The sequence below is a fragment of the Diabrotica undecimpunctata genome, chromosome 9, assembly GCF_040954645.1.
Source record: "Diabrotica undecimpunctata isolate CICGRU chromosome 9, icDiaUnde3, whole genome shotgun sequence".
NCBI lineage: Eukaryota > Metazoa > Arthropoda > Insecta > Coleoptera > Chrysomelidae > Diabrotica > Diabrotica undecimpunctata.
The window spans coordinates 15,116,667-15,140,174 of record NC_092811.1 but is presented as its reverse complement, the minus strand read 5'-3'; the positions used below and the strand labels follow the sequence as shown (position 1 = coordinate 15,140,174).

The following is a 23,508-nucleotide window of genomic DNA, read 5'->3' as shown; positions in this document are numbered from 1 at the left end:
TACCATATTTCTTTCATCCAGCCCGAAACCCATTTGCCTCTCGAAATTTCCCCTCTCATTTGCCCATGTCTGGCAGTTAAAAATGTGGGCGGGAACGTCCGGTACCAGAGAGACATTACAATCTGCCGAGGCAAATTTGCCTATTCTATTTGTAAAGGTGTCAAAACTACCATAACCGGTCAGAAACTGGGTCAGGAAGTAGTCTAGTTTCCTGAAATTATATTCCCACCACGGCTTCAGATCGGGAATAAGCTCCTTCGTCCACCTTGCCTTTCCGCTATCATTCAAACATTCTCTCTTCCACTCTAGTATCGTTCTTTCTCTCTCATTCTCATCTATATTTTCATCCATACACCCTCGCTTGCTCTTTGCACAACAAAACGATCGGTATCACAGCCTCAATGACATATAGAGACTCATTTGAAACCGTCCTATATGCGCTAGATACCCTGAGAAGCATTTTCCCTTTGCGAAGTCTCCATCAGCTTAGCGTATTTCGCAGTATTCAGTACACTACACCACACGGGAGCAGCGTAGGTTACCACCGACTATTTTGGTAGGTTTGACATTTAATGTATGCTTTTCCAAAGAGCTCCATTACATCATAAGCTGTGAGTAGCCATTCATTGTTCCTTAACCACTGCCTTATTTCCTCACCGTAATAAGTTTTGAGATAACCCATGAATCTTTTGTCCGAAGGTTGAAGTTTGTGGGAGAAGTAAGGTAGTATGGATACAATGGTAACATGGTGTGTTTTTGCCATATCGATCATTTCAATATTTTGAGTGTGGCTATGATGGCTATCTAAGTGTAACAGCACAGGTTTCTCCTTTGTAGGATGGACAAAGTCGATAAAGTGCTTAAACCATTGAGTGAAGAAGTTGATTTGAATCTAACCTGAAGGATGCACTGCAAAAATTGTTCCTGATGGAGCTCCTTTTTTCAATTGTTCACTTATATTTTTTCTCGGAAAAATTACTAAAGGAGGGATGAATGAGCAAGTGGCATTCATACAAGCAACAATCGTTATAAGGGCTCCACGTTCTTCTGATATCAGGGCAGTAACTTTTCTTTTACCTTTAAGGCCTATAACTTTGGGTATTTTATTCTGCACCACACTGATTCCGCTCTCGTTTACGTTATTAATTCTATCAGGAGTAAATTCATTTTTAACGTACAAATTATCTAGAAGTTGATAAAATTTCCTATTTTCTTCGTATTTTCCTTATTGAACCCAAGAGCACTGTTATGAGATGTTTCAATAGGCTTTCTTTCTGACAATTTTGTTTTGTGCCGTTTATGAAATAGATTGCCCCACTTTTTATCAGCTATTTCTTCTTGCCATTTCTCTGGGTTATCTGTGCGGCCATTCTTCTTAAATCACTTCTAGTGAGTCCAAAAACGATGCTTCCATGGCACAAAAATATTGGACTAGCTCTTCTTCCAGATTTTCGCCCAATATTATAGGTCTGCCTCTTTTGTTTGTGGTGCTTCGATAGACGTACCATACTTATCTTTGCTTAATATCATCAGTGTTGTCTTCGGCACATTAAAATGTTTACTCTTCTTATTTCGAACTGCATCCATGGCCCTAGTCATTTTAGACGACCTCCACTTTCTCTGTTCGACCTTCCTCATTTAATTGATTTTGAATCTGTAACAAAATTGCAAATCATAGAAGTGTGTACACTTATAACAGCGGAGTTTTAAATCTAAAAAATAAAGGGTCCAATTTAGGCAACTACGGGGGTCCGGTTTAGGCGACTATACATACATTTTATTAATGTCATATTTTTTTAACCAAACCATTACATGAACTGTATAAATGAGAAACAATAACCTCAAACCTTATTATTTAAAATAATATATAGATTGAATAGCTTACTTGCGAATATCTTAGAGAAATAATGAAAAATATAACACAACGTAAAATCTGTCCACACAATCAACACAGGTTCAGGACGACTGACAAGCGATAAATAACGTAGCGGTCATGGAACTCTAATATACCATTATTTGCACTCGTGGCTGCCACGATTCAAATTAAAACGTACCAAGAAGGCTAGGGGTCCGCTTTAGGAGAAGGGATCCGGATTTGGGCACTTTCTTCTATTATTTCAATTAAATAACCAACTATTAGGAGAAAAAGAGGACGTTCTTGATTACAGTAAAAGCGACAAATAAAAACAGCATTGGAAAAAAGAGTCCTCACTGAAGAAGACATATATATGACAAGAACAAATCGCCGTTTCTTCTTTTTGAAGTTATACTTCTATACGCGCGCTCCACGTTGGAAATTTATACGAGAGTGAATCGGTGAAATCATTACATATGTAAGATAATGAGTAAGAGAGAGACAGAAGATATATTTTCTCTCTCTTCCTCTCTCGAGAATAAAAATGTTCCTTTTGTATATATATTTAATATTATATATATATATATATATATATATATATATATATATATATATATATATATATAATATTTTAATATTTATTAATATTATTATTTATGTGATATGTTTTGTATTATTTATAAATGTTCATAATTATTTTAGACTTTTGTATTTCAAAATAATAATCTCAATAAATCACTGTATCTATATGTATATATGTATGTATATTACGTGTTTGGTTCATACGCTGGTGTATGTGAGTTCGAATCCCAATATGAATTTCCTTCTTTATTTTTGAAATATTTAAAAACCCCACGTTAATTTTATTAAATATATGTAATATACGCAAAAATGCTAAATTTTAAAATAAAATGAAAATTTACAACATAATCCGAGTTGTTGGTTTCTAAAGTTATACTTCTAGACGCGCGTTCGACTTTGGAAATTTGCACGGGATTAGGCATGTTAAATTATAAATTAAAACTTGTAGATATCTCAAGAAAGTTCAAATGTGTACTTATATGCACAACAAACAACAATTAAATATTGTATTTATCAATGTCAGATAAATTAACAGTTGTATCACCAAACAATATTTTTTCTATTAATATTGTTATCATGGTAAATTAAACATATGCGTAAGTAAGTTACGTATATTGTCATTTTTAAATACTTATGAATATTTCATTTTAATTAAATTTGTATTAATATTATTATTATGGTAAATTAAACATATGGATAAGTAAGATATATATACCTATTGTCATTTTTAAATACTGATGAATATTATTTATTTAATATCTTAGCATTTTTAGAATCGGAAACATTTATTTGTTATTTTTTCCACTGATTGATTACTTTATTTTTAATTATTAGCGTACTTATTTATATAAAATGGTATATTAAATTAATATTAAGTACATTGTTTTTTTTTGTAAACAACTGACCTAAATTTGTTTTAATGGAATCTTAGGTTAGAGTTTTAAAATATTCGAACTATAATCGTAATACACATCGCCTAATTAGCCGTGATCGTCTAGTAGACTAGTTGTTCGACTCCCACGTTGTGACCGTGATAACCCAGGTTCGAATTCTGGTTACGGCAATGTGCTAACATGTCACAGTGAGGCAATTTTTTTTTTGTTAAAAAATATTTAAAAATATTAATTACTGTGTTTAAAACAATAAAATGTATTTTGAACAAATTTTTACAAACAGGTGTATATAAAAAAGACTCTAACCCGCTCCAAAAAAATTTGTTTCGAAAAAATTATTGTTGGAAACGAAAAATTCGATAATATTCTAGGATTTTTTTTTATTTAATTTAACGTGCTTGTGACAGCTTCGGCCATTAGCACGAGGCACCGTGGATACAATTATATATAAGGTACAATTACATATTATAATATACTATAGTTATATATTATTTAGTAGGTTTTCTAGCTTCAGGAACTGGATAGCTGTGATGACTTGACTCTGGTTCGATAATATATCTGTGACGTCGCCCTTCATGCCCAGTTCTTGGCGTCGTTTATTGTAATGAGGGCAGTCCACAAGGATGTGTAGAACGCTTAGTGGAGATTGGCAATAGTGACAGATTGGCTTAGGTGTAGAATTCATTAGGTGACCATGTGTAAATCTGGTGTGACCGATACGTAATCTTCTAGCAACAACCATCTCATTTCTAGTTATATAACGATTTTACAAATTTTTAATGGAGTTTAGAATAAAAATTTTACAATAGCGATTCATTGCTCAGTTTTTGAAGTTATATGCGTATATTAAACATATGCGTAAGTAAGTTATATATATTGTCATTTTAAATACTTATGACTATTGTATTTTAATTTGTATTGTATTATAATATTGATTTATGTTGCAGTGTATGGTATTGTATTTTTATATTAATAACAAAATAAACAATGAATTTTACTGCAGGGTATGTGTAAAAATTTTTTTTGCATTCAACTCCTTTCATACATATATAAAAATAAAAATAACGCATGTATAGAAGTATAACTTCTACCGGCAGTCCCACTGAACTGCCACACCCTTTTTTTTTTATTGGCTTTGGATTGCCTTATTCATTCAGCCACGATAGATAATAAATACTGTTCCTACAAAATTAAATATAATGATCATATATATACGTAATATCCTTATATTTAATATTGTAGCAAACTGCATGTATTATCTACCTTGGATAAATGGATCAAGCAATCCAAAGCCGGTAAAAAAAAGAAGAAATGACAACTGGGATGTAACAAACGGCGAGCAAAATATGCTGTGCAAAGCCACGAATAAGTAAGTAAGTTAAATCAAATATATAATAATAAGAACTCTGTAGCAGGCCTTGGTCGCATTTTAAAACATCCTTGCACAATATACAGTTTGTATGCACTTTATAAACAAAGTATATATAATTATACAGAAAGTTTTTTGCAATGAAGTTATTTGTTCAGATAATTAACAGCTAAATAATTGTTATTTTCAAACAACGCAACCGATAAAAACTTTTAATGACCACTGGTAACGTCTAAGACGGAAGAGTTTCTTCCCGTGTTCCTTTAATTACTACTAATTACCACTCGGGTATACTTGTTCCACGTCTATACAATTTTATTTAAGCTGGATATCTCGAAATTGCGATTTGTTAGTGAAAGTAAATTTATGGTTCTGACATAGATCCGCAGTCGGTTAATTTTTTATTCACAAGATTCTTTTTCTCTTCGGGAAGTGGTGTTTGAATGTAATCAAATTATGATTGTGTAGTTTGCTTGACTAAAGGAACTGTGTTGTTGGTTATTAGGTGATTGTGAAGTAAAAGTGAGACCAAGAAAGTGCTTTCAAACAGTGATACATTAACCAGGTATATTAATTTTATTTTATTTTTAATTATGATTTTTAATTATTCTGGTATTACATTTTTTAGACAAATAATTGATCGGCCAATTAACTGTCAAATTATAACTTCACCTTTTGAAGTTCTACTGTAAAAATATTTGTTTAGTGATTTTGTATACAGTGTGGCGCACCGAAAACGAAACAGAGGCATTTACTGGCAGATGATTTCTTTTTTGAAAAAACGCTCGGACCCGTCGATTTGTTTTCGAGGGGGACACAAAATTGGCATAAAATCACTTTAACATTTGCAGCCCCTTAAGCGGGGGTGGCATCATCCCTAAAATCTTAAATGAAAAGGGGGGTCGAATGATCCATTATTTGAAAGGTCTTTCAACTCAACTAATAATATTGAAAATCCTATAAGGAACGAAGCAACAGAAGTGGGGGTTTTAGGGCAAGTTATTGTAGATCCTACATTAAGTACCCGCAAATTGCAAACTTCGTATGGTGTTAGTCGACGTACTATCCAACGGATTCTAAAGGCCCATAATTTTCATCCGTATAAAATTCACCTTGTACAAGAACTTAATGAAGACGATTTTGATAAGCGATTAGAATTTTGTGAAGTTATGAATGAACGAATTACAAACGATGAACAATTTTTATTTAACATTTGCTTTTCCGACGAATGTTCCTTTTTTTTTAATTGGCGAAGTAAATCGTCATAATTGTCGATATTGGTCGGACTCTAATCCCAGAATTTACCATGAGGTACACACACAGCAGCCACAAAAATTAAATGTTTGGGCTGACATTTTTGGCGATCATTTGGTTGGTCCTTTTTTCTTACCTGGAAATTTGACTGGTGAAATGTATTTGGAATTACTGCAAAATGCCATAGATCCTGCGCTAACAGATATAATTGAAAATCAGAATGATGGTCGATACGTTGAGAATATGTTGATGTTCCAACAGGATGGTGCCCCAACACATTACGCATTAAGAGTTCGGCATTATTTAGATCAGACCTTTCCAGGTCAATGGATTGGTAGAAGAGGTGTCGTTGAATGGCCCCCAAGATCGCCAGATTTATCACCTTTGGATTTCTTTTTGTGGGGTTACTTAAAAAGCAAAATCTATGCTACTCGGCCAACATCCTTAGAAGATTTACGACAAAGAATTGTGAATGAGTGCCATCAAATTACTCCTCAAATATTGCAAAATGTCCGGCAACGTTTTCAGCAAAATCTTTATTATTGCATGGAAAGTAATGGTGGTCATTTTCAACATTTATTCGGCTGACAGGTCAGTTCATTCTTTATTTTTTAACAACTTTGCTGCTATGTATTGATCTCCTCTTACGATGATGTATTTAAACTTTAAATTAATAAATCTCCAAAACTACTGAATTAAAGTACATGAATTTTACATCATTGTAAAGGGAGTTGAAAGACCTTTTAAATGATGGATCATTCGATCCCCCTTTCCATTTAAGATTTTAGGGATGGTGCCAACCCCGCTTAGGGGGCTGCAAATGTTAATGTGATTTTATGCTAATTTTGTTTCCCCCTCGATAACAAAATCGACGGGCCCAAGCGTTTTTTTTTTAAAGGAATCATCTGCCAGTAAATGCATCTGTTTCGTTTTCGGTGCGCCACCCTGTATAGGTTTATAAAACATAGATATGCTGGTTTATTGTACTCGATGGCCTTTTCTGTAATTTGTCTTAGTACAAATTCACATTTCATTCATTTCATTCATTCACATTTGCATTCGCATTCGCGAAATTTGTGCGAATGTTTTGCGAATATGAATATAAGAAAAAAAATTTGAAGATTAGGTTAATAAAATAAAAATCCATTCACTTCTCAGTTTTTTTATTAAGAAAACTCACTTTATTTTACAAGCTTAGAAAACTACAAAATTAGAAAACAAAAAAGTAAATGATGCAATGTAAACAAATAAAAACAAATTATTCTTTGAAACTGTTATTATCCTGAAGTTTTTAATTTTAGACAATCATCTTGAAAAAGCTAAGAATTATTCAACTACAAACTAAAAATAGTGTTTTTATGAGTAAAGAGTTTAAACAAATAAACATAAACAGTTCGACTTCAGTTAGATAAGTTCGGATAAATTTAGTAATTCAGCAATTTTCGGAACAAGATACATATATTGTACATTACACTGTATTGTAATACAGTACATGATTTGTATAATTGTTCTGAAAATTGCTGAATTACTAAATTTATCTGAACTTGACAAATAATATTGACAAATTAAAAATATTCGGAGTATTTCGGGTATTCGGAATATTCGCATTCGCATTCGCGAATGTCGGTGGCACATATTCGCATTCGCATTCGCATTCACGAATATTCAAAAAATGACATTCGTTACATCACTAGTAAAAAGTCTACGCAGGATCTTTCGGATTTGAGTCCTTGTTGTTAATCTGATAAAATTGTTAGTTTATTGCTTTTATTGGTTAGGACTTTTGTGGTAAGCTTAAGTGCGGCATTCAGTATATTTATATCTCTATAATTGTTGGGGTCTTCTTTATCTCCTTTCTTGAATATTGCTTTACCTTATGCTGTTTCTCCATGCGTCTGGTATCGTACAGTACAATATTAGTTTTTGTATAAGTTTTGTCATCTCTAGAGTTTTACTTTCTCCTTCTTGTTTTAGAATCTCGTTGGTTATTCCGCCTGATCCTGGTGACTTTCTATTTTTGAGTGAATTTACGGCTATTTCTACTTCCTGAAAACTGATTTCTATTTCGTGTCTTAATTCAGGTACGTTATTGCGTTGATTATTATTTTCCTTTCCTTTAAACAGTTCCGTCAGGTATCTTTCCCATTTGTTTGCTGATATGTTTTTATATTCCTTCAATTCTGCAATTCATTTTCGTTGGTTTCTTATGAATATCCATATTTGTTTTTGTGTACCGTAGAATTTGCTTTTCATCCTTTTTGTAAACTGTTCCAAGTGTTCATTTTTTGTTTTACTTACTAACTGCTTTGTTTTATTTCGTATTCTTTTATAGGTGTGTTGGGATTCTGGAGTATTTGATGTTTTTGTACTTCGTGTAAGCCTCTCATTTCTCTTTGCATTTCTCTTTTATTTATTTTCTAAACTATGGTGTATTGTTGTTGTTTCTTTTGTTTAGTATCACTTCGCATTTTCCTAGAGCTTCTGTTGCTGCTTCTTCAATGTTGTTTTCTTGGCTCGCGTTTATATCTTTAATGTCGTCTATTTGTTTCAGCTGTATCTTCTGTGCTAACTTCCTTTGGTACATTTCTCTTGTAGAGTCATTCCACAGTGATTCTACATTGAATTGTTCCTCGGTGATCTCCTGTAGAAATAGTTTTGGTGTTATTTTCATTCTTATCTTTGCTAGTACTAGTTTGTGTTCAGTGCCTGCGTCTGTTGAGTTTAAAGTTTAGATATCTAGAATTAGCTTTGGGTGGATTTTTCTGTTAGTGACAATAAAATAAACAAAGTTAGTGATAATAAATAAGGTTTTTGCTCAGAATTTTAACCAACCGCTTCGATTAAGATGAAATTTGAAATCCGCGTAGGAAACATATCAAAGAGGAAAAATTTTATTCTCTTCTATGGATTATCTCATTAAAAAAAAAAAAGAAAAAAGGAAAAAATTAAGTTATTGGCTTTTCCACAAAAATAAAAATTGGTCTTATTCAACTCAAAAGTACCTTTATTTATATATCAACAACGCAACGTGTCCTAAAATTTTAACTAGTTTAAAAAACCTAGATTTAGAAAAAAAATATTTTGTGATTATTTTACTGCTTTAAAATAGTTGAAATCTAAGATATTTTTACGCTTCGGAAAAATTGACGCATTAAAGAAAACGCAAATCTATTATCTCTACATCTAAATCTCTTACTATTTTTTGATGTTAGTGACAACGATATATAGAATTCTGTAAAAAAGAGTACACCTAGTCTTTTATTTCAGCTGTTTACCCAATAAGTTTGGTGATTTGGTACTTGACTGATCAGCTATTCGATAAAATTGAAAAGATGGAAGTTCTTTGGGCGGAATATAATACACGTAAAGCTATTATCCTTCGAATGGTGCTTAATAGGTGATTGTCTAGGTTAAATTACTAAAATTGCAAGTCGGATGTATACTATTAAATTTATTGCAAACATCCCTATGTGGTACATCGCTCTTTTTTGCATGGCGCACTGATTCTTAAAAAAACGGTAGTCTAATCTCTATGGACAACCACCTGTCAGCTGTGTAAAAATTAAGGTTATAAGCTAATCTTTTTGCATGATTTATAGATAAAAAGTAACTTTTTTGTTTATCGAGATGAATGTGATCATAAAGAACAATTAGAAATGTCTGAATCAAGAGCAATGAAGATGTTAAAAATGTTTTTACAAGAAAACAATGAAGGTAAGTAAAATTGTTTTCTGTGTACGGTATAAATCTTCAAAATTTTGTATTATTCCTTTCTACATATTACTAACTTAAAATAGGTGCACAATTGTTATGAAGTGTAATATCTTTCAGAATTTAACCTACTTTTCCATGCACAAGAGCTTAATTTTTAATAAAACTATTTAAGGAGTATCGCAATAATTGAAGCATTGTTATTTTTTAGAAATTCTTGATGTTCGCTCCACTTATGTGCCTAAATCTGATTCTTTTAATGAAGAAAACCTTGTCTCTGTTCGTGAGACCCATAAAATCTACTGTCAGTTAAAGCATATTATGTTTAATGATGTTTCCAATGGAAATTTCTCCATGGATGAAGAAACTGAGAGTCAAAACATATTTTTTAATCCTTCGTATATTTTGACAACTCTGTGGATGACATAACATATGAAGCAGATAATAACAGTATCAGTGATGATTGTAAGGAAAATATAACCAATACCTTTGTTCAAGAACATGATTACAGAAAGGTGCTTTCCAAAAAACTGAACATGGATAACAGTATTGGAGTGAACGATGGAGATAAAACAGAAACAATTGTAAAGAAAACTAGAAAGAGAAAGCAAAAGCCCTTAACTTAGAAACGAAACGTAACAAAGGAGAAGAGGCGCTTAGGAGAGGAATATGTAGGTTTTAAAAATAAATTAAAAAAAGCTAAAGAAGTAGGTCCCTCGTGCAATAGATTATGTATGTTTACATTTTATGATGCATGATTTTAAATGTACCACTAATCTACAAAATAATGTTAGAACGCAAATATTTATAAGTTGCTGGAAAAGCCAGACAGACTGGAACCGTAGGAGACAATTTGTTGCACAAGCATTTGATGTGTGTTTTGTTAGCAGAAGACTTCTAATAAATGACAATCAAAAGGACCGAAGACAGCATTCTTACACTTACACTCTCCTCTCAAACGGATCTAAAACAAGGGTGTGCAATTTTTCAACTACACTTGCCATCTCTGATAAAATAGTCAGAGATTCGATAAAGAAGAAAATTAATAATGCGGCTGGGTTGGTAATAAGTTACCATGTACCTAACCACCAAATTCCAGAAGAGGCAAAACAATTGGTTATGAAGCACAGAAATTGTTTTCCAAAAATTGTAAGTCATTATTATAGCGATAGCGATACTATCGTCAAAGGTGTCTGCACGTCGAAGGCGTCAGGTCTGCAGAAGGCCTCGATGTCGGAGTGTTAATTGCTTTCTAACACTACGCGGTTCTCCCCATTCTTCTCTTGACTTCAACCTATGTTGAAGTCAATGGTGTGTTGTCTTCTGTGAATTCGAGTTGGGTCGTAGGTTCAGATTTTAACCACGTTGTCGGGCGCCATGTCACCTCGGGGGAATAAATAAGGGTCTAACCACCTTCCGATATCCCCGGGTGCTCTGTAGAGGGCTTCGGAGTAAACGTCGAGAGCTCCTCTACTTAAGTCCATTTTCAGGTTATAGATTCGGTGTCTTGCCTTGAGAAAGGTAAGATATTTCTTACATGACAATTTCTTCATCGAAATAAAAACACCAAGTTAAGTTGAAACAATTCTCAGCCACAGAGTATGGAAAATAAATGCAGGAAGCAGAGCCCCAAGAGCACTAAGCTCTCGGAGAGCCCGTGAGGGACTGACCTGGCTGACCTGAAAATCGCCAATATTTATATGCGCTGTTCGAGCGATAAATAGGGATTTCCAGGTCAAGAGCCAATGGAAAAATTCGAGGCGGGGCGATGCGCATCGAAATGCGTACTAGTCCACAGACTATGGCATTCGATGACACTACCTGGCATTAGGTTTTATAAAATAACATTATCTTAGAAAAATTTTAAAACTGTCATTTTTAAAAGGAAAATGAGAAGTTCTCTCGATGGTATCCTACCAAAGATATTGGCCCAAATAAATAATGAAAAATCAATTCCAATTGATACTTCAAAATATAAACACCTAATGGAATTGCTAGAATGGGTACATTCTATTTACCATTCCTTCTATAAATCTTTAAAAATAACAAAAAAAATAACAAAAAGTTGTTGTTAATATTTTTGTTGCTGTAATTTTTATTTTGTAGTGTGAATTTAAAATTTTTTCTTGTCACGTCAAAAAATACTTTAAAACGAAATTTTCGAGACCAATAAATTATCTGGATTTATTAGTCAGTAAAGAATAAAATGTTTTCCAGACGATTCAGAATAAGAAAAAAGATTCCAGCAGAAAAAAGATAATTTTACCAAAGTTTTATTTGCAAAATTATATTAATGCTGCAGTAAATGGTTTTCACACAACGCAACGGCATTAAATCACGTCTAGTATGTGCTATATATCTGATATTTGTAAACAATTCTAAAGCAATCGCTATATGCTTGTATATACTACTAGTAGCAGTTTATTAGTATATTAACTAGTGTAAACTATATCAGCAGTTTGTATGTTGGATTAGTAGTCCTCCAAACCACTTAAGTACTTAAGTTGAAGCTTCTGATTAACTAGTATTAATAGATACTCGCACAAATAGTCCAGTCGAAATAAACCAAAGTTTAGAATAAGAAACATTTTTATTTAGTACGACAAGAAATTGGAAAGGGTGACGGATAGATTTAACATAATCTACTAATGGTATAAGGTGCAAATCAGATATGTCGTTTGCTAGTAAAAAAATCACAATAATATCACATTTTAATAGCTCTTCGTACATTTTAATATGTAATAATATACTCATGGTTAAAGAAATTCGGACACTTGCATTTTGTATGTTTTTTTTTTATATTATGTAGGTGTCAAGTGGTTTAAATGGGGAGAAAAAAAACATTAATAATAGAAATCGTTTATTCAAAACACTAACAAAGTAATAATAGGAAAAATAAATTACCCAAAAGAAAATAAAAACTAACGCAAAAATTAACATTGTTGGAAAAATTTAACAAAAGTAAAAATAAAATTTCAAATGCCCAGAGTTGGCTATCGACGAGAATTCACACAGGATCTAGGTAGTTTGTATAACGATTCGCGCAGTATGTGGACGCGCATAAATAATAAATTATCCCCAACGAAAGAAGCGTAGGACAACATTGTCCTCTAGACACTATCCTATGTACCTGACTGTGTTAGAGTTCCATGTCAATAACAGCTCATACCATAACACCTCTGTCACCAAACACTCTTCCACCCTTTCTGGGTGAAAAAGAGTAAGGTGCAAATCGTTCTTTGGCTCTCCTCACTCCGTCTGGAGATCGCACGCAAAATCTGGACTCTTCAGAAAACATTATAATACTCAATTGCTGAACAGTCCAGTCTCTCTAACGACTAACATGTGACGTTAAAGATCGGATCCGTTATGCGGAAATCTTTATCATGCTGGTCTCTGCATCTTTTTAAGATTATTACGGACAGTAGGTTTTGCCAATGTTGAAATTATTTGCAATAAAACGTATACTGCGATCATCTTTATGAATTGCCAAAACTTTTGTATTATTTTGGGTAGCCTTACTAACACATTTTAAAAACACTAATTAACAATGATTTGAATTTACCAGAGTAAACGTGAAGCTTAGCATAAATGCAATAAAAAATGAAAAAAATCTGTTGCTTTTAAAGAAAATAAAGTATCGTTTTCTGCCACGACAAAATGTAGTTTCTATGATGACCGAATTATTTAAACACATTTAAAGAATCGTTTTTATTATTGTAAAAACAGAAGCCGATACATCCCATAAATTTGTTTTTATATCTGATTCTCATAGAGGGCGCTAGTTACACGGATCGTACTAAGTATTAGTCAATATAACTTTTTTAAGAGTATAATTATTAATCAAAATTTCAAGTCAACTTAAACATCATTCAATTTTACACGAAAAAGGTACTCTTGGTAAAACTCGAAACTGCGTACCGTACCGTTTTCGGAATATTTTGATTTGAAAATTATGAAGTAATAATTGATGCTGGTATAAAATAGTTAGTAATTAAACAAAACTCACAAGAAAAAAATTAAATTAATGACTAAGAACATAAAATAAAAATCAATTACAGTAAATGTTCAAAATGCCCTCCGTTTTCGCGAATACACAAGTCTATTCGTTTTTCTAAAGATTCCATTAACCTTCTAAATGGTAGGGGATTAGCTATGATGTCATTAAATTGACGTTAAATTCTTTTTTCCAATTCTTGGCGTGAATTTACCTCTGTAGCATAGACTTTTTCCTTAATATACATACGACCAAACTGAGTAGTCCAAAGTTTTTTTCCTTTGTTGCCTTTGTATATTATACATATATATATATATATATATATATATATATATATATATATATATATATATATATATATATATATATATATATATATATGTATATATATATATATATATACATATATATATATATATATATATATATATATATATATATATATATATATATATATATATATATATATATATATTAAAATGATATTGAACATGGGAGAAGGAAAAATAGTGTTTAAATGTAAAAGGGAGAAAAAATAATTTATAAGTTATATAGTAGATAATATTGGATGTAGCGGGTGTTTGGTTTTTTAATAAGTTATATACTAGAGAATTTTATAAAAATTATTTATATGAGGGTATTCTTAAGAAATTAGCATATAATAAGTGTAAAAAGTTTTATTTTAATAATTATAATATTGTAAATATATTTAAGTGAGCCATGTGATTAGGCAACCAAATATACTCTGAAAGTGACAGACACGAAATAATAATTGCGAATGTGAAATAGGGTTATGTGTTAGTTTAAAAATGTTTAGTTTACATATAGTTACTGATTTAAGTTTATATTCTGATCTGAAAAGCCTAAATGTCGATAAAATTCTCAATAGAAAAGAAAAGAATTCTCTAAATCACGGAAGATAACCTATTTCAAAAATAGACTATTCCAGAAAATTCAGATATGTAGGAAATGGAACAAATCGAATAGGATTTCTTGCCAGATGGTTCTGGAAGATTGAAAAGGTATAAATACTCGGTGATTTGGATTCAAAATGGCCAGTCAGTTAGTAAGAAAGTTAGTTACAGTTATGAAGTCAGTATAAAGTCAGTCGGTCCTATTTTCAAGATAGTTCAAGATAGAATACAGTCAATCAGTTGGTGAAATGTTCAATATAGTGAGTTCAATGAAGATTAAGAAACAGAATAAAGAAAATATTATTGAAGATTAAAAATTATGTTATGTATAAATGGTGATTGGATAATGGAAGGAAGTATTAATTGAAAATTAAAATTGTATAATATATTTGGTGATTGGATATTGGTATATTGAAAAGAAGAATAAATATAAATGCTGTTAAGAAGAAAAATATTTTAACTTGGTGGAAGCTGATAATTGGAAAAAGTAATTTCACAAAAACAAGGATAACCGAGGCTGAGAACGAAGACATTGAGTGGTGATTAAAATCTTTATTTTGGAGAACATTTTCATTTAGGCATTCAGTGAAAGAAAGGTACAAAATTTTGTTAATATAATTTAGTTATTGTCATAAGAATTTCAATTCTAAAGATAGTTTGTTTAAAATTTACAATATCTATATAATTTAATTAGTTTCATAAGAATTTTAATTTAAAGATAGTTTATTTTAAATTTTACATTGGTTATGTTAGATATATATGTGTGTTTCATAATAGATATAATAAAGATAATTTCAAAAAGTGCTTACAAACTAATTCTTTGAGAACCGCGATAAAAACCCTATATATATTATTAAAAACACTCATTGCTCATCATTCACAAATAATACATCATCACAATATATATATATATATATATATATATATATATATATATATATATATATATTTTTCAAATGATTTTTTCGACCGTACTGTTTTAAATATTAATTTAGAGTATCAGCAATCGGTCAGGAAATAAAACTCTATTTGTTCAGTCTCAATATTTCGTCACGATTTTGTGACTTCTTCAGGAGAAAACTGTAAATTTATTAGAATAATTAATGATTATATGTAAACAAAATGAATATTTTAATACTTACAACTATAAGAATGAAAATTTAAATTTTCATTCTTATAGTTGTAAGTATTAAAATATTCATTTTGTTTACATATAATCATTAATTATTCTAATAAATTTACAGTTTTCTCCTGAAGAAGTCACAAAATCGTGACGAAATATTGAGACTGAACAAATAGAGTTTTATTTCCTGACCGATTGCTGATACTCTAAATTAATATATATATATATATATATATATATATATATATATATATATATATATATATATATATATAATATATATATATATATATATATACATATATATATATATATATATATATATATATATATATAAATATTTGTATCCATGTAAATTTAATTTTAATCTATTTGGATTTTAGAATTACCACAGATACGATGCAGATAATCTTTTTGGGTATTTTACATTGGTTAATGCTTCTATGTATCTATTATATCAATAAATAGACTTCCCGCTAAATGGTTTTTCCGCGTTATATTTCCCAATATTTGTGAATATTTCATTTTTAGCGATTTATACTTTCAGTGTAAAATTTTAAACGATTTTCGGTGTATGTTTTATTATTTAGAGGTGTTAATTTTAAATATGTTTGATTTTGATACATTTCGTTATTTAAATGTTATGTGTATAACCAGAACTCAAGAAAGATCTTAAATACAAAATACACAATTTACAAGGTACAGTATTTTTATCTGATTTAGGTATTTTAAAAAATATCAAAGTTAGTATAAATAATGTTAATAAGCAAAAATGTCAGTTTTTTTAATAAAAATTTTTGATAAAATGGTAATATTATTTAAATTGAAGCCTCAAAGAATCGATTGCGATCTGCTCATTACCTCTAGATTCACTGTTTGAGCAAGTACAGTTGTTTAAATAATCGCTCTCCGGGATAAATAATTTGGATAACCTACTGTTTTGTCGATCTAGCTAAGATTTAGTACACTTTAATTGCTTTTATTGCTATAATATTAATTGGTTACAATCATTTTAATTGGTTAAAGCGTTCTTAACATTTAAGCAATTGTTCTGTGACAAAAATCTGAATACTGCGCTGAGACTGTGGTTTGTAGAATGTTACGTCTAGTCCCAACTATTGTACGGGGTAGAAACATGGACGTTAAAAGCGCAAATAGTTAAGAAGCTTGAAGCCTTTGTACTTTGGATATACCGGAGAATGTTGAGAATTCCATGGACTGCCAGGGTCACCAAGGAGGAAGTGCTGAGAAGGATGGGTCGAGACAAAAAATTGTTGAGAACAATAAAAGTACGCAAGACTGCATACCTTGGACACATACTGAGGAATGAAAAATATAGTCTTCTGTAGGTCATTATGCAGGGTAGTGTCGATGTCAAAAAGGGAATAGGTCAAAAGAGGAAGTCATGGCTGCGAAATATTCGAGACTGAACAAACATGACTGTAGACGAATTATTCCACGTTGCAAAAGACAGAGAAACTTTTAGAAATGTGGTCGCCAACCTCCGTTAATGAGGACGGCATAGGAAGACGAAGAGTCAGTAGTGTCGTTATTTATAAAACAAAATTTATTAACATTTGTGGATTACTACAAAAATTAACTAGTAAATTGAAAAGTTACATTGAGATTACATCTTTGAGAGGTCGCAATTTTATATTTTTTCATTGTGGGGTGATTAGCGTCAGCTTAAATTAAAATTTGTGAGGTCGCCACCTTTGTGCCCCGTTCGCAATTTTTAAAAAGGGATTTTTCAGAAAAAGATTTTTTCAGCTTTTTTTTGTTTACTTATCCGTGTTTTTAGCTTTGAACGCCAATTTAAAAAAAATACATGGCGCGCAGAACCCTGTAGAATATTTTTTCAATTTCGGGCTGACGTTTAAGTGTTAACTAAAAATTGAAGTTTTAATGACACAAAGAGACATTAGAAAAGACATTTCTTGATATATCAACATTTAAAAAAATGATATGCACCAATGCAGACATGATTGTTTTCTTCACGCTACATTTGTCACCAAGGTAAAGTTCATAAACAATTGCTTTCCAAAAAAATGTATTTCCTTATGTACTACGTACACCTACTATGATGTAATCAATGAAGTGAGTTTGTATTTCTGCAAAACCTTCAATTTTGTAGCAAAAATTTAAGATGGGGATTATATAAGCGAAGAGATTAAACATTTCGTAATAGTAACTCTTAGATTTCCTTTTAGTGTTCCTCAACATTGAAGAAATGCCGACCGTAAAGCGTGACTGCAGTAACGAGGAATTCGACAAATGGTTGGACAGAGATTTTACCAGTGTATTCAGATCGGGATATGTAAATGTGAAAGGGGTAACTATGCCGAGGAGATTTGAGGAATTACAAAGTGATATTTTTAATTGGAATGTGAGTGAGAGAGACGTGTGGATATGCAGCTTTCCAAAAACAGGTAAAATGTTTTTTTAACTGTTAGGTAGATTTAGTTAATTAAGTCCCTTGAAAATATCATATTTACATCCGAATCATTAATCTATTAATTCAATACACTAATGTTTTTTCCTATTGTCGTACTATAGTTATACAAAGTAACGACATTGTTTTGTCGACCATAGGAATAAGATTTATTCCAATCCCATCTCTAGTGTATATTTATTATAATGCTCTAAAACTAATTTTTTGGTTATTTATTTTGTTAGTCTTACTAGCAATACAAATAAATAAGTAAAATAAAGCTTAAAACAATAAGACAAGAAAGAAGAAAAAAAATCAGATCAAATACTAGATCCCAAATACATCCCATTACAAAAAGTAAAATTATTCAGGCCAAACCTTCCAAAACGCTTACACCCAATAAATTCTTGGTGAATCATGGACTTGGGTATTTCATATACTTTGTGACAAATCATAAAATACAAAGGAGGATCTTAAAAGTCAATTAGTCAGTAAAAAGTTCCACTTGGTTTACAGTAACGAATTAAAATACTAGCACCGCTAGAACAAAACGGACGATTAGTACCGCCCCCAAAATCAATGCCTTTTATTAGGTACTACCTAATGAACTTCGCAATGTAGAACCAAAATGATTTAAAATACACACAACGCAAAAGTCTAGGGATATTTTTATAAATAGACGTATTTTGTTTATCTCTAATCAATTTAAAACAAGTAATACAAAATTTGTAGTTTAAATTGTTGTTTAATATGTCAAAAACCATAAATTGCAAAAAAAAACAGAAAATTGGATAAAAAAAATATATTGCAAATCACCCATGTTTCACATACCACCATAACATGTCAATAATACGAAATATAAACTTAAAATAAAGTATGACCACCACGTTGGTTTATCACAGTTCTACATCTACTGTTCATGCTCCGAATCACATTGTTAATGTCTGCTTGAGGTAGTTGTGTCTATTATTCTCTTAGAAGCTCTTTTCATTGAAACTCATTGTAGATATTGCCCATATGTGGAGTAATTTTTCGTTGGTGCATGTCTCATACATGCTCAATGGGATTCAAGTCCGGTGATTGTGCTGGCCACGGCAATACATCAATACCCTCATTATCCAACCAGTTTATTACAATAAGCGCAACATGTGATCGAGCGTTATCATACATAAAGTAAAAATTTTCTCCAACAGCAGCAGCAAACGGGCGCACAACAGGTTCAAGAATATTGTCCAAATATTGCTGATTTGTGAGAAAGCCACGTGGGAAAATGAGGTCAGTTCTTCTGTCAATCATGTTTCTGCCCCATACCATTAATGTACCACCTCTGTATGCATACACTTCTTGAAGATGTCGTAATCGTTTTCCATTTCCGGGTCGTCTCCAAACTCTTGTCCGACGGGAATCTGGATGAAATCCATATCTAGACTAGTCTCTAAACAAAACTGTGGCCCAGTCATTGTCAGTCCAATTCTGAAACTCTTGACACCAGATTAATCTTGCAGCGCGATTACCTCTAGATAGAGGTGGACATCTCAGTGGTCGCCGATTAAGAAGATTGGCTTCATAGAGACGATTCCTTATAGTACTGCTGCTAATTGTTACATTATGTGCAAGCTGTAAATCATTAACCAGCTCGGGTGCTGTGATTGTTGGCTGCCTTCTGGCATTTAAAATTAAATATCGGCTTGAGCGATGGTTGTAGAGCGACCAGGTCCTGGATGTTGCTCGACTGGACTCCCAATGTCTCTAAACTGACGCCACAAACGACTTACGACACCTCGGAGACACCCAGCTGGTCAGCAACTTGAGTTTGTCGCATACCAGCTTGAAGGAGGCCCACGGCTCTATTCATCTCATCCAACGTTAAATGTTGTCGTTGCATAGTAAAAAGACAATATGTTTAACTCACCTATTAAACAAGAATGGTATACAGTGACTAAAACAAAACATAAAAATGTCGATTTTTTTGTCCCTTATAAAAAACATTCTAAAATACGTATTGCTATCAGTTTTACAATTTTTTTGATGATAAGAAGTAACTGTCTATATCAACAATTATAGTACAAGCAAATTTATATGGCCATAAAATTTCTGTCATTGGTATTGTCAAATTATTAAAATATCCTTAGACTTCTGCGTTGTGTGTATATTGCCATATGCGATTTGTTCAGAATATATTGCCATAATATGGTAATATATTATGTATGTGTGTTTGTATGTCTGTGTGGAATAGTGAAATATGTTTTTTGATTTATTTTGCAGAAATTCTGCATTCATATCGATTGTCATTGATAGAATATTTGTTACAGGAACCACTTGGACGCAAGAAATGGTCTGGATGATCATGAATAACTTGGACATAAAAAAAGGTCAGGAAAATTTGGGCATTCGATCGCCGTTTTTGGAGTAAGTGCTTAAGATATAAAAAATAAAAAAAGTGAAAATATTTTTTTGAAGAATATATTAACTATTAATGATAAAAGTACACAATCTTATAGAACTCCTCTGCATATCTTTCGCGCATTCGTGCTTTTTTTCTAATATTAGGTACTACAATTTGTTGGTTCCAGTAGAGATACTTATCATACTTAGATAGTTTCTTACTAAGATAGTATCATTTTTGTCAAGTTATTTGATAATAAAAAGAGAAATCAAACGATTTCGACCCGGCGAAACCGAATTCAAATTTTTACCACTGTGCCTTCTTAAACTTGCAAAGCAAACAGCTTGATAAATTACTCGGCAAGGGAATCTAAAAATTGCATTCCACCTGCCGTTCATCATGGTCAAAATTCGTAGTCAATTCAGTTTCTGGTACTCCAAACGGAGTAAAGTAATAAAACATAATGACGGTATTAGAGCAGTGGCTATCCGCTCTGAGGAGACCTAAAGAGGTCGAAATACGTATAAGCGGCTTGCCGCTGCCCTGTATCGAAACAAAAATCTAATACCGTCATTATGTTTCATTTGATAATAATATATGTGGGTATATGGGACAATATGAGTATAATATGCTTAACTTTGTCGAAATTTTTGTCACACTATATAAAAGCAACGTTTTGTTGGTCTCAACATTTTTGAACAAAAGTTGTAGAATTGTATTGGGTTGCAATAGCTCAAGGTCAATAAATGAAAAAGCCTTAAGAAGGACTATACTTGACTGTGAATATAAACAAAGACTGTATGATGATGAATAAATGAACTATAAGGACCTTGAAGAACTGTAATAAAAATCTTCAAATATCAAATGATATGTCAGAACAAAACACATGAAGGCCTTAAAAGAGATAGTACAGTACAGCACTGATGAACAAGGAGTGAGATTGGCGCAGAACACAGAAATATGAAAGCGATTAGGAGATAACTAGATTCAGAAGCAAATCGATAATTGTTGTTAAAGAAAGAGAAAACAGAGAGATAAGAGTTTAAAATATAAAGCAATTTTACTTTGAACTAAATTACGTGAGTGGATTGGACGATCAATGGATAACGAGAATAAATCCTACAACTGTGTGTGACTAAGCCATTGATATTTACATACTAGGAGGTATTAGCGTGCTATAAAACCAGAATATACAGGGTATTTCAAAAAGGTATGTCATAAATTAAATCACGCATTCCAAGGACAAAAATAAATTGATTGAATCCAACTTACCTTAGTACAAAAGTGTACACAAAAAAAGTTACAGCCGTTTGAAGTTACAAAATAAAAATTGTTTTTTTGCATTATCTCCTAAACTACTTGACATTTTGTAATAAAAATGGATACGTTACTTTTTTGTTCTGAAAGCATTTTTCATACAAAAGAAACAACAAAATATAAGCGCACAGAAAAATTTTAAGGGGTGTGTGCAACCCCAAATTCCTCCAAACTTTTGAGTACGCTCAAATCAAATGAATTTTGTGGCATCATTAGTTTAACACATTATTTTTAAACAGTTCCATCAATGATAATCAATAATTTGAAGCTATCATTTATTGTGTGAATAAGATTAATATTAAAAATTTTGATATTACAATGGCCTACACATTTCAGGAAATGGCAGATATGCATTTAACTTTGGGTAAGTTGTATCAGGTTAACTTATGATTTCAATAAACTATCGGAAATATCGTAGGTGAATGTCAAGGAATATTGCAGCAGCCGCAAGGCGTTATGCAGTAAAATACCCCAATCGAAATACACCCGATAGACGATTATTTCTGACCATTGATCGTCGTTTACAGGAAACGGGTACATTCCAACCGCAAGTTTCTGGCAATAGTGTTCATCCAATAATGGATGCAATTGATGAAGACATTTTAGAAATCATTGAAGAAGTCCCTGGAACAAGTACAAGGGTAATAGCTGCTCAACTACATGTTCCTCGCCTAAGAATTTGGAGGCGTTTGAAGGATCAGCTACTTAAACCCTATCACTTAACAACGGTTCAAGAGTTATTGGTTGAAGATTATTCTAAAAGGATTGGATTTTGCGATTGGTTGTTAATGGAAAACTCACGAAATGTTAATTTTTTTAGAAATATTTTGTTTACCGACAAGGCTACCTTCAGTAGAAATGGAATAACAAACCATCATAACGAGCACATTTGGGCTGACGAAAATCCTCACGCCAAAAAAACGACTCATCACCAAAGGACTTTTAAAGTTAATGTTTGGGCAGGAATTGTAGATAACAATCTTATAGGCCCTGTATTTCTTCCCAACAATTTAAATGGTGATAATTATTTGCAGTTCGTATTCGGAAGAAGTGAATATTGCAATAAGGCAAAATATGTGGTTTCTATAAGATGGCGCTCTTTCGGGAAGTCCGGGAATACCTTTGCAGGCAGTATCCTGGTCCGTGGATTGGAAGGGGTCGTGACTCGCCTATTTCTTGGCCACCCAGAAGTCCAGGTCTTAACCTGATTGACTTTTGCTTTTGGGGGTTTATGAAAGAGAAAGTGTATTCTGTAACAATAGAGGACGACCAACAATTAAGGGGTTAGAATAATTGAAGCTGCAAATTTCGTCAGAAAAATATGATTTTTTAGCGCATTCGGTTTTCCTTATTAAAACGATACCGAAACATTTATTGTAATATATTTATAGAGGTTATAGGCATTGTTTGTACTTGTTAATTCATTTAAGCCATTGACTTAGTTGCAAGTAATTTTTTAAAGGTTAATGAAAAGGGCCGTAACTCAATAAAATCTGTTTTTCAAAAAAGTGATACAAGGCAAAAAAGTTTTAAAAATAATGTGTTAAACTAATGATGCCACAAAATTCATTTGATTTGAACGTAATCAAAAGTTTGAGGGGATTTAGGGCTGCATACCCCCCTTAAAATTTTTCTGTGCGCTTAGATTTTGTTGTTTGATTTTTTTATGAAAAATT

The 23,508-nt window shown here is 31.9% G+C and overlaps 1 protein-coding gene across 1 annotated transcript in view; it reads left to right on the top strand.

Moving 5' to 3' along the window:
* Nucleotides 1-5,106: 5,106 nt before the first annotated feature.
* Nucleotides 5,107-23,508, top strand: part of LOC140449580 (luciferin sulfotransferase-like) — a 39,681-nt gene continuing 21,279 nt past the window's right edge. The window contains exons 1-3 of the mRNA XM_072542795.1: nucleotides 5,107-5,264; nucleotides 17,909-18,127; nucleotides 20,442-20,538. Of these exons, the coding sequence (XP_072398896.1) occupies nucleotides 17,929-18,127; nucleotides 20,442-20,538 (296 nt within the window). The 5' untranslated portion in view covers nucleotides 5,107-5,264; nucleotides 17,909-17,928. The remainder of the gene's footprint in view (nucleotides 5,265-17,908; nucleotides 18,128-20,441; nucleotides 20,539-23,508) is intronic.